This window comes from Syngnathus floridae, chromosome 5 (genome assembly GCF_059516105.1).
Source record: "Syngnathus floridae isolate MCC-2025c chromosome 5, RoL_Sflo_1.0, whole genome shotgun sequence".
In the NCBI taxonomy this organism is placed as follows: Eukaryota; Metazoa; Chordata; class Actinopteri; order Syngnathiformes; family Syngnathidae; genus Syngnathus; species Syngnathus floridae.
The window spans coordinates 13,515,634-13,535,090 of record NC_142417.1 but is presented as its reverse complement, the minus strand read 5'-3'; the positions used below and the strand labels follow the sequence as shown (position 1 = coordinate 13,535,090).

The 19,457-nt window shown below is 38.3% G+C and overlaps 1 protein-coding gene across 1 annotated transcript in view; it reads left to right on the top strand.

Annotated features, from left to right (window-relative positions):
• hk2 (hexokinase 2) overlaps positions 1 to 19,314 on the top strand; it is a 30,867-nt gene extending 11,553 nt beyond the window's left edge. The window contains exons 7-18 of the mRNA XM_088375084.1: positions 3,641 to 3,824; positions 5,222 to 5,383; positions 5,682 to 5,915; positions 10,632 to 10,936; positions 11,013 to 11,158; positions 13,136 to 13,255; positions 13,465 to 13,560; positions 15,186 to 15,285; positions 15,433 to 15,616; positions 15,812 to 15,967; positions 16,776 to 17,012; positions 17,081 to 19,314. Of these exons, the coding sequence (XP_088231210.1) occupies positions 3,641 to 3,824; positions 5,222 to 5,383; positions 5,682 to 5,915; positions 10,632 to 10,936; positions 11,013 to 11,158; positions 13,136 to 13,255; positions 13,465 to 13,560; positions 15,186 to 15,285; positions 15,433 to 15,616; positions 15,812 to 15,967; positions 16,776 to 17,012; positions 17,081 to 17,225 (2,069 nt within the window). The 3' untranslated portion in view covers positions 17,226 to 19,314. The remainder of the gene's footprint in view (positions 1 to 3,640; positions 3,825 to 5,221; positions 5,384 to 5,681; positions 5,916 to 10,631; positions 10,937 to 11,012; positions 11,159 to 13,135; positions 13,256 to 13,464; positions 13,561 to 15,185; positions 15,286 to 15,432; positions 15,617 to 15,811; positions 15,968 to 16,775; positions 17,013 to 17,080) is intronic.
• The last annotated feature ends 143 nt before the right edge of the window (positions 19,315 to 19,457 follow it).

Sequence of the window (19,457 nt, the reverse complement as noted above, 5' to 3'; positions counted from 1 at the left end):
TCAACTAAACTGTCCGAGTCCCCACTGCACACTCGCAGTGTTCTGCTATAAGATTTCATGAGTGGTCAAGTCTTGGCCAGTGGTTTTGCGGCAATTCAACGTATGAATTGCAATTGTACAATGTGGCGGCATAAAAAATTATAGCCCATCAAGCACACAGACGCTTTCACAGAGATGAGCAACCCATTTAAGTGGTTAGGTTTAAGTGAGAAACGGTTTTCGCCGCCAAGACATAAAAATACAAAATATACCATACACACATTGTGTTTTACAACAATACTTAAAGGGACGGTAAAGCAAAGATGGTTCATTTTTCACTAACTAGCCCAGTTTATGTATTTTTTTTAATCAGGAAAATAGCATTTATATGCATTCATGCTATTTTCAATTGACTATATAACGACGTATGAACAATTCAGCTTATATAAAGCCTCTCAGAAAGCGTATGTTGGGTTAGGGTTAGGGACTTGTGAAAGGAAAGGAGAGGGCACCTCAGCTGCAGAGAGGCTCGTTTCTCTAAAATCAGCCACGGAGAGGCTAATCCTTGTGATATGTTGAAGTACCGTATTATCTGCACCATAAAGTGCATTTAAAAGCCTTTAATTTTCTCAAAAAACAAAGTTACGTCTTTTAATAAGGGCCGCCTTTTGTGTGGACCGAATTCCTAAATTTGTAAAGTTGTTTTGTGTGGCTTCCACCACACAGAGACGTAATATACGGGCGCAATATGTAGACCCAATGAACCAATCAGAGGACATTACGTTTTACGTAGATCGGGGCAGAAAACCAATCAGAGGATTGTACGTAACATGTAGAGTGTGTACCTCCGCCGCTATTGATTAATAAATACTATCGATTGTGCAAAGTAAACAGCATTAGGAGCCTCTAAAATGGCATCGACAAAGAGAAATGCTTACGAGGCATAATTCAAGATTTTTCGAAATCCGGGATGGTTGCCGAAAAGCAATGTGACAAGTTTGACGAGTGGGAACTTGTTTAATGGCGAACTTGCCCAACAGTTTAATTTAGATACAGAAGATGAGGACTTCTTTGCGTATCAATATCGATTAACAATGTCAGTACAATACAGTACATGATTTAACAGTAGAACAAAGTAAAACTGAACTCACTGCCTTGCTCCTGTGACGGGTTTTTATTTTTTATTTTATTTACCGTAGGTCATGGGCTATAATGCGATGTGTGGCTTAAGTACAGAAAAGCCCCCGGAATTGAATCTGCACCTTTTAACCCGAAGCAATACGGTAGTCATAAATACAGATGCCCATTTAAATTTTGGTGCCAACTGATAGCAATTTTTGGACACTTTAAGCGATAGTCTGTTCAATGATTTCAAAAGGGAAAATTGTGATCGCTTTTGTGACGTAGTCAGGCTGATGTGTCAAATCAAGCAAGCCCCACCCAAAAAGCGGGCATCGGTAAGTCCACCGCCATTCTTCTCCAAAATGCCGTTAAATAACTTCCGAGTTTTTTTAGGGGGGAATTGTAGTATTGACATTATTTTTTAATACAGTCCTATCACACAAGTGCCAATGTTGGGCTTGGTTTACCGTCCATTTAAGCATATTTACAATTTAATATGTACCTTTGGATGAAATAATGAAGCATCTGGTTGAAATTCTTGCGAGTGCCCTTCACATCACCATGTGTATTTATTCGAATGGTTCCATTCAAGTGAGAGCGAGTCTTGTTTTTAATACATTCCTATTTTTCCACTTGATTGCAGACTGTGCCCTCTTTCTGTAGCATCCTGTGGGTTCATTGACAGACATTTGGCTTTCCGCAGCAGCCCTAAATAGGAGTCTGGATCTAATAAATAGATAGATTTGCTTGAATGTACCTCACTACTTAAAAAAAAAAAAAAAAAAAGCTTACATCTGTCAGTTAATCAAATGATAATGATTTCAGTTCCATTATAACTGCCCAGCCTCGAAAAAACGTGCAATGGAAGAATAACTCTCAGGGTTATCCTATTAGTGAGTTCATGTTAGACACATACAAGTAAGACACAGGAGACCAAGAACACAACCAGAGTCAGGGTTTTTCGGTGCGCAACAAGGGAAAGTGAAGCTCTCAGTGCTCCGAGATCTTTCAAAGTTCCACTTGCCCTGTGTTCCTTTTTATTGAATTCAAACTGCAAAGAGGCAATTACAAGTCTCACAATACAAGCCCGCCATGCTGCCTCGGCCGACGTCTAGCTTTTGAACCAGTGCTGCTCTGGATGCGGAGTCCGAATCTGCTAACTACGTCTAATGCTAACAGCCAACTAGTTAAACTGGAACTGACTGAACGCACAAATGCACATTCCCAGAAAATATTTATCTTACAGCATACACAACTGCAGCATACATGAGCACATACAGCATATGGTTTCATAGACTACCGTAATTGCCAGACTATAAACCGCACCGGATTATAAGCCGCACAAGCTAAAATTCAGGGATATTTCAGTTTTTTTCTAACATAAGCCGCACCGGACTATAAGACGCACGTGCACACGAGTTTTTTTACAAAGAAAGACAGTACATAGAAAGCCTTTTTAACGTTTTAATAACATACTTGAACATGTCTTTCTAAACATTGCCTGTGACGCAGCAGTAGTACCGCAACAACGCGGAAGTGTGCACGCGAGTTATTAGCAAAGAAGGACTGGACACAGAATTTTTTTTTTAAAGCTTTAATAACATACCTTAACATTTCTTTCCAAACACTGCCTGTGACGCGGCAGTAATACCGCAGCAACACGGAAGTAACACAGCACTAATAGGGTTTGATTAAACCCAACACAATGTCATCAACATCAACTGCCTTTAGCTTAAAAGCGGCATCATATGCATTTCTTTTGTCCCCCATGATGACGGTTTGTGTACAAAGGCTTCCTTTCAGTAATGTCCATCTTGATCGCGTTCTGCGTGATGCGCGAAATGTAAACACAAACTAGCACGTCTTCTTCGGCGCATTATCTCTTCTTCGCCCGTCTCGCTCTTGCTTCCTGCTAGAGCGCCCCCTGGAGGCCGGAGGCCGTAAAAATCCATAAGTACGCCACGCCGCCGTTTAAGGTTCAAAGTAACCTTCTGAATAAAATGCATTAAAAGTTCACATTCAATACAACTTGTTTTTGGTGAGCAAAATGTCAGAAGAATTGAATTTAAATGCTGATTGATTGGGTTTTAATACAATGCAGATGGTCCAAACAGCGCCACTCAAGGCCTGGGTGCCAGATACGGCCTGCCACATCATTCTATGTGGCCCACGAAGACAAATTGTGCATCAAATTCATGTGTCATTACTAGAATTGCAAATTGTCTTCACTTTTAATATCTTTTTTTTTAAATATTTGACCAGTTTTTACTCGTCTGATTTGAAAATGAGTTATTTGTCAGTTTGTTTTTTAGCTTTTACTGTATATAATAGTGTTAAGAGTAAAAGTGATCAAGTCATCACAAAAATCACGAAAAAAATCTGATATAAGCCGCACCGTATAGTCCGGAAATTACAGTACATAAATGAAATACATTTTCTTTGCTTTCATTGTTTGTCATATATTTTTTGTACTTGGACAAAGATGAAGACGAATTTCAGAAAACACTTTTTCTTTATCACTCACATTTCATTCTGACAGGAACGGGGACAAATGCCTGTTACATGGAACAAATGAGGAACCTTGAGGTGCTGGATGGTGATGAGGGGCAGATGTGTGTCAATACAGAGTGGGGTGCTTTCGGAGATGACGGTGCCTTGGAGGACCTGCGCACACATTTTGACAGAGAAATAGATGCTGGCTCTCTTAACCCTGGCAAACAGCTGTGAGTAACATATCTTCGTGTTATCACGCAATACAAATCATTACTTTTACCCTTTTTCTCGGCAGTGTAATCAAACAAGAGCAGCGACTTGTCTTCAGTCTTGTCAGCTTAGTGTTCTCTAACCATTATAGCAATTAAATTATTTAAAAAAATAATAGCTCCAACGCCAACTGTGGAGGGAAGATAGGAATTTGCCTTTGTAATGATTTGGGAGTCCAAAGCTAATTGGCTAATTGTGATTTGCGTTCATGTCAGTACTAAGAATTTTTTGAGGCCAATGTCTATTCCGCTAATTGATGGAATAAAATTTAGATAACCAATTAATATTCCGATTTATTAAGAAAGCTATTCCTATTGTTCCCTCCAGCAAATTTGGATTTTGCGAAAGAATGTGCATATGCTAACAAACATTTTGAATATATTTGCAGCACGTACTAGTAGACCAAATGCTCCAAAGTTGTTTTTTTCCCCCATAATGCCATGGGGTATTGACTTGACTTGTTATTTTTCCGCATTTGGCCTGTGTAATCTGTTCGAAAGTCAAGCAAGTGAACATTGTTTATTTATAATTTTATGGTTTTATGATATCTGCAATGCATGATATACATCCAACATTTTTTCCCCTCTTTATTCAATGACTTACGCAAGAGTGAAGCCCAAACTTCCCTCTCCCCAACCACTTCTTGCAGCTCTTCCGGGGATTCCCAAAGTGTTCCAAGGCCAAGAGATATAGTCTCTCCAGCGCATCCTAGGTCGTCACCGGGTCCTCCCTCCAATGGGACATGCCCAAAACAAAAAGTTTTTTAACTTTGCGCCTTCAATTGAAACATTAAAAAGAGATATGACCTCCAGATAGATCATTCCATGTGTGCTCTTTTCATCTATTTCCAATTTCTCCCACTCCCAAATAGTGTGTGAAGGCCACATTGTGCAGACAAAACGACCACCTGAATGAGAGCGAATTTGCACATTTAAAATTCCTCAATGCACACACTCTTAGGAAATGGGATTGTACATTTATTTGCATGTGCTTTCTGTTCTATGAAGTTTGCAGATAACATTCAACCCCAATGTGGGCCCGGACGTTTGCCCACCCCTGTTATACACAGTACAGCATTACTGTGACCTAACTACATAATTTACTATGTGCTAAATTTCACTATATGGGGGCAGAACAAGGAGTCTGCCGTTCAAGACAAGTGGTACACAATTCTGTAATCACTGTCGGGATTTCGGTTACAATATGTTGATAATTTACAATTACAATTCTTTCAAGAAAACTAGTGAAAGTAGAACAAAATAAAAGCCTGATTATGTGCACACTTTTCAACATGGACACAAAGATGTTATTGGAAACTTTTACAAATCGCATTGCCATTTTGTTTGTTGATTCCTAGTTTTGAAAAGATGATTGGTGGAATGTACATGGGAGAACTGGTACGTCTCATACTTGTGAAAATGACCAAAGACCAGATTCTTTTCCAAGGCAAGACTACACCCCAGCTCCTTATGACTGGAAAGTTCCTAACCAACTACATCTATTCCATCGACAGTGACAAGTTAGTTAAAAGCTTTTTTTCTTTGGTTTCCGTTCATCTTTTTATTGCTTTTTTATTAGCAGTAGACCCATCCCCTCAATTTTGTTCCCATTCACCCTTTACAGTTCTGTTTTGTAGTAATAACTTAATAGTTTAATAATTTAATTGTGACAGATTATGTCCTGTAGTGCTGTTTTTTTCCTTGTATGAATTAAAGCTTTTGGGCATGCATCGCAATCAAGTGATTATAGTTTCACTTTGTTACATAATATCCATCCATCCATTTTGCTATTTATTATCTTTATGGTTTTATCTGCAGCAAAGAGGAAGGTCTCCTGAGTGCTCAAAAGGTACTCCGGGACCTCGGCATCGATCCAACCTTAGAAGACTGCGTCGCCACTCAGAGAGTGTGTCAAATTGTTTCCACGCGAGCTGCACATTTGTGTGCTGCCACTCTCGTGGCAGTCCTCCGGCAGATCAGGGACAACAAAGCAGCCGAGAAGTTGCGCACCACCATTGGAGTGGATGGATCTGTGTACAAAAATCATCAAGAGTAAGTTACCCTTTCCATGTCAAGAAAATATAAACAATTTTATTGCAGGCGATTGTAAATAATTGAACAGGTAGTTTATATTATTGAATGATTTTCTTTTTAACTTCCAATGGTATTCGAGCATTTCGTTGCTGAAGCTCAACCTACGTTTGTTTTGAACCAATCAGAAGGATACAGTAGTCGGATGGCTCTTGTTAAACACAACAACCCATTTTTATCAGTGAAGGGGTTTCAAAATAAAACTATTATTTTGTAGTTAAAGATAGAATTTTAAAATAAATGTAGTGGATAAATGATGGCTGGTTCTTTGGCAGCTGGTGACGCAAGTTACTTAATTTCAAGTAGAATTGAATTCAGTCGTTTGAGAAAAAGACCACAAAACAGCATTACACAATATTTGCACAATGTTTGCAAAGTGAAGTTTCATTTATTTAACCTATATAAAACCAAGTTAAACGTAGGTGTGAGTTTTTTAGCTGGAATCTATTTCAGCTGACTGGTTGAGAGCCTGTCATGGTTCCTGAACTGGTTCCCAGCCAATCTATATGTGCAGGGCACATGGACAATAAACACAAATTGCACTTGTCACAGAAGGTTTAAAGCCATTTAAACAATGCCTGCTAGATCTAAGCTACACAGTTAGGCATACAGCAGGGGTCGAGACCCTTTTTGGCGGACAGAACCATACATGCCCATTTTTTACAAATAATTTTCCGTGAGAACCATACCATTTAAAAAAAAAAAAAACGATAGGCGAGATACAATTAAATGCATGTATTTTAATTAAGACCAACGATTTTTTGAGTGTGCTAATGTATTCTTTTTAATAACGTCACCAAAAGAGCCATATCTGGCTCGCGAGCCATAGGCTCCCGACGCCTGGCATACAGCATTGTACTATCGCAGTGGTTCGCAAATGGTCATACGTGTAGTTAATGATTTTAGAGAACAGATCTTCACTATGATCGCAAAGGAGGACATTTTATGGATAATTTTTATACACTGTATTATCAAACAAAACCACTCATTGGTAGCCTCTTTTTAATTTTCATGCTTAGATGAGAGCTGCAAGTTGTTTATTCACATTCACACCTACAGACTATGTAGGGAATTTACCTGACATCCATGGTTTTTGGAACATGGGAGGAAACCATTGTAACCTCCATATGTTATGAATTTTCAGAATTTTCTTTTTTTGTTTTAATTTTTTTTATTTATTTTTTTTTATTTACTGAAGGCCAACTTATTGTAGCCGGAATACTTGTCTAATTTTGTCAACTGTGGCTGTCCGATAATCTTCGAGACTCTTTTATGGGTAAGGCCTATGCACATAACCTTGATTTAACTTTGCTCAACAATTTCTTTGAGGTTTGAACTCCTCTTCAGCTTTATTTGCAACAGGCACAAAGCCAGTGAAAATAATATTTCATACACACCTTCGGCTGCACATATTCATCAATTACCTCTGTTTCAACAAAGATTGTAAACAAAATTGCATGTCCTCCATTTTATCTATTGCTAGGAACTAAACACCACCCTCACCTCACTGGTTTCTTTTATATCAAACAAATTGTTTTAGGTTCATTACCTGACATGTTTCAGCGGTTTCTTCCGCCTTCATCAGAGTGATGCGTCACTATCACATCTGTGACACTCTGATGAAGGCGGAAGAAACCGCCGAAACATGTCAGGTAATGAACCTAAAACAATTTGTTTGATATAAAAGAAACCAGTGAAGTGATTAAAAAAAGGAAAAACAAGATGAACTTAGTACAATTAAACACCACCCTTTTTCACTGTTTTTTGAAGAGGCAAGTTTTGTTCGGTCATGAAATTTTAGGCCTTCATAAACAACTTATCCAACCATGTGTCAAAGCATTTGTCCAAGTAAGAAGCTTCAGGTGACTTAATTTAATTTACATAACTTAATTTTCAACATTTTTAAATGAACCACCCACAGTCTGAGGTGTATCAGATTGAATCTCTTAGGTGAGTTGATTCAAATATAGCCTCTTTGAAAGGTGTAAAGTTGAGCAAAATTTGAAAGGAACTTTAAAGTAGCAGATTCGCACCTAGGTGTATGGTTTGGCTTTATGCAAACCCGTCCCCTTGAGCGGGCCATGAGGGGGCGTTCCCGCCCACCAAGATGCTTTTACATGCGTGGTAGGCCGATTGACCACTCCAAATTGTCCGTAGGTGTGATAGTGAGTGCGGATAGTTATTCGCCTATTTGTGCCCTGCGATTGGCTGGCAACGAGTTCAGTGCCCGATGTAGAAACTCCCTGTGTGGAGTTTGCATGTTCTCCCCGTGCCTGTATGGGTTTTCTTTGGTTTACTCCAACACTCCAAAGACACGCATGGTAGGCCGATTGAGTACTCCAAATTAGGCGAGAGTTCAGATGCGGATGGTTGTTTGTCTCTGTGTGCCCTGCATTTATAAACATTTCAGGAATGCTGGTACAAGCTGCAAAGCTTAATCACATTTCTACAGGATGGATGGATATTTTCGAATATTTCTTTTGTATTTGTAGGTATGTGTAATAGTTTATACAGTAATTGTTAGTTCATTTTAAAACACACTAAACATTTACAGATCAAAATGTTAAGGCCACAATATTGCCTTCAATTTAAGTTGCACCATCATTTATAAACAATTCAGGAATGCTGATACAAGCTGCAAAGCTTAATCAAAGTTGGACTGTCATCTTAACTTCATACATTGTTGCGTATTAATTTGCACATACCTCAAAGATTTGCGTGTGTGTGTGCATTTATGTGCGGATGGTAGTGGTGGTGGTGGCGGGTATAACCACCACCCTCCCAACTGAACCCCCTTTCCACCCCAAGTGAAACTTTTTATTTACGCCCACATAAAACCAGACCCATCACCAGACCTCGGTCTTGAGGAGGGCCCAATTATTATTATTATTATTATTATTATTATTATTATTATTATTATTATTAATACCCAATAAAGCTTACATATCACGTTTATAAATTCTTCCATCTTACGTTTGACCTATTTAGTTGTGGTCTATATAAAGTGGAACAGTGATGCTTTTTTCTGAATTCCTCATTTTGACTGCATCACAGGTTCCTCTTTTATACGCTTTCTGAGATGCGGCTCAGAGCAAGCCGTTTTGGCACGGTCTCTTAAATGCAAATGAGATACTTCACACACCAGTCCCTCCAGGCCACAAGATTTGCACCTCCCTTTCTGGTTGGTCAGATTTGTAGTTTTTTAGCCAAAGTAGAGTTTACTTGCGCCGCAAACTTTTTGATTGATTAAAAGATGTCAACGGCAGAAGACTTGTCCATACAACCATACATAACACGTAACAAAATAAATCCTCTCACAATATTTATGAACACGTCTTGTAAACAAGCACTGCAGTAAAGTTAACCAGTAAGCTAATCCTAGCGTTAGTGAGAAGCTAACAAATGTATTTAACAGATTATTGTGTTCCCCAAGAATAATACAGCACCTTCGAAGCAGTTCATCTGATACAACTACTCAAAATACACCCACAAGAAGTGAAAACATAGAGCGCACAGCTCTAAAATCAGCAGACAGACTGACGTAATGCTTTAAAAACGAGGGCATCATAGAATAATATGAAAGTGAAATAGTGTTATTTCTGTGTCATCTCAATTTTACTGCTTTACTGTGTCCGTTGTTTCCAGAGATTGAAGGAACTGAACCATCAACAAAATGAAGTCCTTCGGCGAATCCTTCACTATACTGACAAAACATTTCTGAAACACTCGTCCTTGAACAAGCAGGATTTCCCACAGATGTGAAAAATGAAATTTGAACAGGCACTTCTTTGAGGTTTTGATGCTGGAGGACGGTGCAATGAGTTTTGTGGATTGATGCATCCAGCAAAGGAACATTTTGGTCTCTCCACTTCGGCATCCTAGAGTTGTTTAGACTACAAAAGTCCCTCAAGTGATAAAGGTGGCGGATTTGCGAAACCGTTTGGCCACACTCATTACCTTGTTTGGAGGTCCCACCCCAAAGGATATGACGTAAAAGATAAAAATACACAATAGAAAATCGAGAAAACTAAACGGAGTTAAAAATAGCCCCCAAACAGATCGTCAAAGTATCTCTGCAATACCTGGAGGGATAGATGACACTTTCCTACAATCTTGGAGACTCCAAGTGCACAATAAAATGAATATAAAAGCAAAAAAAGTGGATTTTCTATTATATCTCCCAACAACTGCATTATGGCTCAAATGCAACAATGGAACCGCTGAACCTACTTTGCGGCATGATAGGCTATTGCATAGTAGATTCATAACAATCACACAAAATACCTTTGTTTCTTTCTTTTTAATGTTTGAGTGATAAGAAACTAACCCTAACCCAAAAATAGAAACTGTTATTTGGCATTGCCTTCTGCTACTGATTGTCTGATTCAGATAAATGAGCTGTCTTTACACCAGTGTTGGACAAACACCATTTGAGACCAATTCAGAATGCCATCCATCCATCCATCCATCCATCCATCCATCCATCCATCCATCCATCCATCCATCCATCCATCCATCCATCCATCCATCCATCCATCCATCCATCCATCCATCCATCCAGCCATCCATCCAGCCATCCATCCAATTAAACATTAGAAGGTTTTAATAAATGTTGAGAACAAAGTGTTCAAGAAATACACTTCACACATTTTAACTAATTGTATTCCCTATGCTTAGATTTTCTCGGAGGCTTCACAAGATGGTCCGGAGGCTAGTGCCTGACTGTGATGTGCGCTTTTTGAGGTCTGAGGTTGGAAGTGGGAAAGGTGCAGCCATGGTAACAGCTGTGGCTTTACGTCTTGCTGCTCAGAATGCTGAGCGTCAGCGCATCCTTGACACCCTGCGATTGAATCATGAGCAACTGATGGAAGTGAAAAGGCTAATAAGTGATGATATGGTACGAGGCTTGTCTAAGGAAGCACACAATCAAGCTAGCATTAAAATGCTGCCAACATTTGTCGGCTCAACTCCAGATGGGTCAGGTAGGTCAGGTTGCACGCATACTGCACAGTTCCTTCTCTTTACTTAGTATTCCATATAACTAATCTATGCTTTCAGAACATGGAGATTTCTTGGCTTTGGACCTTGGTGGCTCTAGTTTTAGAGTGCTACTTGTGCATGTGCGAAGTGGCAAGACACATGTTGAGATGCGCCATAAGAACTATAATATTCCACAGGAGATAATGCAGGGCACAGGAAAAGAGGTAAAGTATTCACTAGATTCCAATCATAATTTGCCGTATTTTCTTCAAAGCATGTTTGGGTTAATTTACAGTGGCACATGAAAATCAAACAGCATGGCCATTTTGCCCCTTGCTATCAAATGAAAATGAGATCACATTTGCAATCTGTCATAGCAAGATGCACAATGTAAGATGTGATAGGTTGATTTTGCTCCTTGTTTCATATTCAACAAATGCAATATGATTCAGAATACCATGTTTACATTAATGGAGCTGCATAGATTTTCAGTTGACTTCCACTTTACGTGTACAGTGACATTAAAGTAACATTTTAAAATTCTTAAATGTGACATATGGAAAATTAGAAATGTTTTATTGTTTGTATAAAAATTTCTGCCAACCTGTCAAGTGTTAACCTAAACAAGCATGTGATTAGTTTAGTATATGACTATTTTTCAAGATGTATAGGCGAGTGAGCCATTGGTTGAAATGGTGCGATTGTGCATACAGCAGACAGTCAGTATAATAGTGCAAAAGTACAAGTGGAGTCGTTCAAGTGGAGTAGTGCAAGGCAGCCATCATGGCCCAAAAGGCCAGGACGTTATGCAGTGGAGGGGGGAGAGAGTTCAGGATCCTAACAGTCAACTTTTTCACAACAGATAAGTTGATTAATTAACATGACAATCACTGTGTTTCTCAGCCGACTACGTGCCAGCCAGACAGGGGTAATAAGCAAAATAAATTCTTTGACTGGGTGGTCAGAGCACAACATGTCTAAGGCAGTTGAGAAACAGCTGTATGTCAGTGTTGTGCAGTCAGGACCAGTGATGGGCATTCTGTCCCATTGACAGAACCTTTGTCTGATTTTGCGGCCAGAAGGATGAGAAATTAGTAAAAAACGCAAGTGGATTTTCGTCCATCCCCAACCGAGTCAAGTACCGACTGATAGAATCACGCCCAGCCTGTCTTGCACGACGTGCCGCTTTTCGTGTGCTTGTTCATATCCGGAAGGGGAAAATATGATAAAGTGGCAATCTCTGGTCAGGACTTCCAAAGACTGACCTACATTTTCAATTTACATGAAAGGGTAATAGTTTATTTTCAACAGTCCTTGGATTTCATTTTATAGAATATGTCTTGGCCGCATCGCCCCCAGTCATTTATAGAATAACTTATTGTCCAGTCAGATTTCAATGTGCTGCCATTTACGTTTTGTCTAACACCCTCACAATCTCGAGTGGAGACATTGACCACATTCAGCCCTGTCAGCCTTGATGACATTCAGCCCTGCAGTGTGAATGTAGTAGCCGTTTTTTTTGTTTTACGTTGTTTTGTGCCGTAAAGGCATTACTATTAAAATGTGGATTAGGTCACTAAAATAACCACTGAAGGCCTTGGTCTGAAACATATTACCTTTTGACGAAGTTATAATAAAGTTGGGCTAAGCTGTTTACATGGGTGTTCGGGATATTTGTGTTAAGTGATGTCATGAGTTTCATAGCTACACTCATTATATTTTATATTAATTATATATTGATTTAGTATGTTCTATGTGCCCTCCACTTGTCTAAATGCAGTTAAAAAAAACAAAAAACACCCATTTGATCTATCTCCAGAAAATATCTGTCAGCTGCCATAAAACCTTAACAAAAATGTTCCAATGTGCCGTGGACCTCCATCAAGCAAAATGGTGAAGTGGTATGCCCATGGGTTATGTAAATTGGACATTGGGTATCCCAATAGTTTATTAGGTGGATTTCTGTTCTTTCACTGCATTGGCTGACAATGCAGCCAACCTGTGAGCCTCTAATGTGGCTTACATGGCAACTCTTCCAAAAACCCTAACCAACCATCACCAAGTGTCTGCATGTGATTTTTTGGGAAATGATTAGAATGAAAAGCACACTCAACTACGAAGGTTCATTTAATATTTTATTCAACTAAGTGATTTTCCGAAAGTATATACACTGATGGAAGAAATCTCTCTTTGGTTGCCAGCTTTTTAGCCACATTGTGAACTGCATGGCAAACTTTTTGGAAAATATGGGTATGAGAGGAGCATCCTTACCTTTGGGATTTACATTCTCCTTCCCCTGTCACCAAAGCAAACTGGATGAGGTGAGGTTTTTCAGTCTTCTTTTGTTAATATTTACCCTAAAACATTTAATTTTATGTATATGCAGCTCCATATCTGCCAACACAAAGTCTGTACTATTTTCTCTAGTCAGCAAAGCTTCCATTTAAGATTATATATAACACATAAACCATTAAACTGACATTCTAAATTACGTAAATGTTAAAGCAGGTTCCATTGTTGTTATTTTTAGGGCATTCTTCTGAAATGGACAAAAGGCTTCAAAGCTAGTGGTTGTGAAGGGCACGATGTTGTCACGTTACTTATGGATGCTGTGCGAAGCCAAGGGGTTAGTAAACAACATTTTTATTCTATGATGTGCTTTGACATTTTGAAAAGTGTTTCCCTTATCCAGTTCTTTTTGAATATTTCAAATGTTATCATTCCATTGCATGCTTAAGGTAAATATTTAAAAACTTGGAAAAATGAATACTTTCAATAATATGTAAATTTAATAGTGTGGCTCCTCCCATTATAAAAAATAAAGTGCAAGTATGTTGAGTCTGAATGTCATGTTGGGTTTGGGCTTTTAGTGATTTTTTAATTTTTTTTTTTAACCTTTTTCCAAGATGGAATGGTTATACAATACTCATGGCATTGGAGACAGAATGTCAAACTTACCAGAATTATTCTTTTCTTATAACTGTTTGTGTCCTCTATACTCCATTATTTGTACCCAGTGATGCACAAGGCATTGTAAGCGCGGAATTGACCTGGATGGCACTATGATTGCAACACCTTCCTTTAAAGCTGGAACATCACTAAAGCTAGCATCTGTGATGTTATGCAGCTGTGTTGGTGCCAATGGCATGGGTGACTTACGCATCATTAATGCCAACAATTAATTAATTAAAATAATAATTAGGTTTTAGAGAGACGTATGCTGCCATCCAAATGATAACTTTTTCCTGGACACTCCCGCTTGTTTTGACAATCAGATAACGACAAACCATATTCTGCACGTCTTAGAACAATGTGACTTTGTAAAAAAAAAAGAAAAAAAAAGGAGTGTGAGTACTAGAGTGCCCCGCCTGCAATTCAGAATTGTCGCCCATTGAAAATTTCCAATGCATTAAGAAGCATATGATTCAATAACGGAGGCCCTCGACTGTTGAACAGGTCAAGATGTGCATCAAACTACCTAGATTAAGAAAAAAGAATCCACCTATGAAGCGTCAACAATTGGTGTCCTCAATTCTCAAAAGTTTATTGAATGAAGAGGTAATGCAACGTACGTAACGCAGTGGAAAAGATAAGCATGTCCCAGGATTGGAATGTGTTGCAGCCTTAAAATTCTAACTTAATGATTATTTGCTTAAAGCAGTAAAGTTCATCTCTTTGTACATTAAATATTCCGTCTTTGTGGCATATTCGATTACTAAATATAGGTTACACGTCATTTGCAAATCTTCTATTCTATTTTTATTTAATACAGCATTCAAATACTATAGCAAATACTGAAATATTCAAGCAGCCCTATATTCAATGACCCTGTTGTATTGTAAAATTGTTATTGTTTTAAAATAAAAAAAACTTGCTTTGGGACCCTGGGATTAACCAACAAAAATTGTCAAAATTTTAATATTGTCTCTCAAATTAAGTAATTGGTTAGCAAAGCTGCTCTTCAAAAAAAAAAATTCTCTATCTGTCTCTCTCTCACTCTAATAATTGTATTGTATTGTATGTCTAAATCTATCTAAATCTCGACTTTGTAGACATTGTACTCCTCATAAGGTGATACTTGTATACTATGCCGTTCTGTTGCCAAAGTGTTTTCATACAATGCCATTGAATATGAATTGCCCTCATTCTATTTTGGTTTTCTTCAGATTTTTATTACTGCCAATTCCTGCAGACTAGAACATAATAAATGTATGAGATTTAAGTGAGTCATGCTGTTGTCACTGCTTGCAGGAATTTGACTTGAGCTTTGTGGCAGTTGTTAATGATACAGTAGGAACCATGATGACTTGCGGTTATGAGGACCCCAAGTGTGAGGTGGGACTCATTGTTGGTAAGTGTCATCTCCTATAATTATTGAAGATGGGTTAAAAAGTGTTAATTAAAAAAAAAAAAAAAAAAATTGGGGGGGGGCGCTTGTTCTGTATTTACCCCCTCAGTGTTGTTTTTCTGTAGTTTGAGTGTATTGCCTCTAATTTAGGCACAGGTACCAATACCTGCTACATGGAGGAGATGCAGAACATAGAAATGGTTGATGGTGATGACGGACGCATGTGTGTCAATATGGAATGGGGAGCATTTGGTGAAAATGGCGAATTGGATGATATCCTCACAATCTTCGATCGTGATGTTGATGCTTCCTCAAGCAATCCTGGGACACAGAGGTACCACACAGAAATTGAAATGCACTAATTTTTCCATGATTTTGATTGAATGATGTTTACCCCGTGGATACCTCTCAGCTCCAGCAACCCTCATTAGGACATGAGCGGTTTGCATGATGAATGAATTTGATGCGTTAGTCAAATTCATTACATGATTGTTTAATCAACACAAAAATGCAATTTTCTCCTTTCAAGGTATGAAAAGATGATCAGTGGCATGTACCTTGGAGAGATAGTGAGACATGTGCTAATGGAGTTTACTGCAAGGGGTTTACTGTTTCGAGGGAAACTGTCTGAGCGACTCAAAACCTGGGGCATCTTTGAAACCAAATTCCTATCACAAATTGAAAGGTAAGTGTTGTTCACACTTCGATAATCCCTCCCCAGTTTATGATTGATTACTGTAAAAACTCACAACCCTAGTACGTATACGTTTGTTATTGTTGCCTCTCTTGTTACTTTTAAAGTGGAATGTGACCTATAACAACAACAACAGCAAAAATGTTGGTGTGTGTGTGTGCGCGCGTGCGTATGTGAATATACGCGTCAGTTTACTTTGTTTATTCTTGAATGCTGTCTGGTTGTTTCTAAAGTGCGCTATAAAGTTGAGTTTTACAGGAGAGATGTACGCTCGAACAAAAAGGTTTTGTGCACAGTTCATCTACCTGACCATTACAATACAATAACCGAGAAACACATTGCTAAGGGCACCCTGATGTTGTTGTTGTTGTTTTTTTTTTTTTTTAATCATTTTGTTTCATTGAACACAAGACACATCAACAAAATGTTTCAATCATCTTCATGTTCAGAATTGGAATGATGATTAGTTTCTGTCTCGCTCTCTCTTAAACGCTCTCTCTCTTTTGCTCTCTCTCTCACTCACACACACACACTTGTATGTCATATGCAACGGGAGTGAATTTCAGCATTTCATCTCCTTGCTAGAGAACAGCAAGCTGGGCATGAAGTACAAATGCGTTCAAAAGTTTATAGAAGGTGAAATTAAGCTCCCCTGTAAAACTTATAGTGTATTTTAGGTCCATCTGGAGATGAAAGTGGCAATAATGTTGGCGGTCAGTGTATATAGTATTACCTTATTGCTCCAGAATGCCTAAGCTCACACAGTGTGTAACCTGTATTTTGTCTCTCTTATCTCTAGTGACCGTCTGGCCATGCGTCAGATCCGTTGCATCTTGCAGCACCTTGGCCTTACCAGCTCAACATGCGATGACAGTGTCCTCGTTAAGGAGGTTTGCAGCGTTGTCTCCCGTCGGGCAGCACAGCTGTGCGGTGCTGGTTTGGCTGCTGTGGTTGATAAAATACGACAGAATCGTAATTTGCAGCAGCTCACGGTTACAGTTGGGGTTGATGGTACCCTTTATAAGATGCACCCTCAGTAAGTATCTTTTGCCCTTTCAACAAACGTTAACCTGAACCAACTGTAAGCCTTATTTCTCTTCACAGTTTTGCAGGGGTCATGCAAGAGACATTGCAAGATTTGGCACCACAGTGCAAGGTGACGTTTCATAAGTCAGAAGATGGAAGTGGCAAAGGAGCAGCACTCATAACTGCAGTAGCCTGTAGAATCAGGAGTAATACAGCAAACTAATTTTCTGTACCTTGTAGAGTTGTTATGTTTGAATACAGTGCTTTTAGAATTATTATATCCATCCAGCCATCCCTCATCCCCCTATCCTTCTCTCTGTTACGTAATGAGAACCTACAAAACAAAATTTAATTGTTAAATTAAGAGACTATTGAATAAATGCTACTTGCTCATGGGTTAATACGAGATCCACGCTCCTTCTCTCCGAAAACACAAAATATGAAAAACGCTGTGAACCACGTGATCAAGACGGCAGCCAAACAGGGATTAGCGTTCCCTTGCTGTCTAAATGTGGAGTTACGGAGCCACACACAAGCCTCTACATATGCATTTGCAAATCGCCTCACTCTTTGTGACTCTTGTATGGCAGGACTGTAGCAAAAGTCATATGTGAGAGTATAGCCACTTGAGAGTCTCTGTCTATTACTGTTTATGAACCAAGTATTGTTGTTTATTTGATAGTGTTTAATGATGGGAAAAAAAAAATCAACAGTTCAGCAATATCACATGAGAGGGATTGATGCTATACTCTTAGAAACTGATTCAGTTACTGTTTGGTCATCTTCCAAAGTCAAAGCAGATGTTTGCAAATAATTTGTTAATAAGTAATTACTTGTTGATTAATTTGAGTTCTTGACTTCTACACCTTGTCTGGCTGCACAGATTACAAATGTTAATGTATGTATACATTGCTATCAACTTTACAACAGTTCTGATGACTTATTTTGTCTCAAGATCTGTCAGAGTGGAAATTGTCAGGACCCGGATGGACGTGCGTTACAAAAAAAAAAAACACACTTTAGCATTAAATAGATTAAAACAACTCAATTAAAATATAGTGGAATTCTCTTTTACAGTGACCCCGCTTACTTGCAGTCAATATTTAAGGTAAGGTTAAAATTCTTGTTTCAGAAAAGATTTGAATAATCAGTTTACATGCATTAGCAGTTATTCCCGACTATACATGTTAATTGTGATAAATTGTGATTTCCCCTTCTGAACTGTGACGTATGATAACGTCATGACGCAAATATCTTTTCCACTTGTTACTTTCTACCGTCCATTGAACACATTCATGTCCCTCATGACGGTTATAAAGCAGTCAGTGTCCTCGTTCCAAAAGTGTGGTTCTGTGCTGTGTCTGACTTTTGCCATGTTTGTTTACCTCTGCTTGTGTATTTCCGATCAGTTGTTCACCAGATGCACACACTTATAAGGACCAAATTAGTTCAAATTCAGACTTAGAAAATGTGTAAAATTCGTATATTATTTCAGAATAACATTTAATAAATCAGGGGTGTCAAACTCATTTTTTTCACGGGCCGCATTGTAGTCATAGCTTCTTTCGGAGGGCCATTATGACTGTCAACCCAAATAAATGTATGAGCACCTCCTTATATACAGTAAAAGCTACAGAACAAACTGACAAATAACTAATTTTCAAATCAGATGAGTTAAAAACTGGTCAAATATTTAAAAAAAAAAGTGAAGACGATTTGCAATTCTAGTAATGACACACAAATTTGATGCACAATTTGTCTTTGCGGGCCACAAAAAAATGATGCGGCGGGCTATATCTGGCCCCCGGGCCTTAAGTTTGACACCTGTGTACTAAATTGATGCACCATAACTGAGGGACACATACTATAGAGTAAGGGAGTACAGTTAATTTTTAATATAGATTTTCTAGCTTTTCCAAAGTAGGAATTCTATTATTCAATTAATTTGTTTTTCTTTTTTTTCGTGATATGCAAGACAAATGTAATACTTCATTAATATTAGTTTTAAGTGAGAAAAAAAATGCAGAAAATGAGTTCCTGCACTTAATGTTTGTTTCTTATCCCGAAGCTTTGTTTCATCCTTGAATTGTAATTTTCAGCCAAGATCCTTTTGCACTGGGAAAAAAGAGGTGTCCAACTTTCTCTTTTTTAGAAGTAGCTTAACCCAGTATTGATCAATTTACTGTGGCCCTTCTTTTTGAAAATGAATGACAAAAATTAAATATGAATTAGGTGCAAAGGGAAATGGAAATCATTACATGTTATACTTTCTTTATTATTCACTTAGCATAAACAGATGTATTAACCACAAACTTTATCTTGTGTGTCTTTGTGTACGTACCTAATTATGTATGTCAGCTTGACATTTTATCTACATGAAAGTGATCAGTACAGTAAAATGTAGTAAAATGCACTGTGTGTTACAGGCATTAAATTAAAAATGGGCACTTGGACC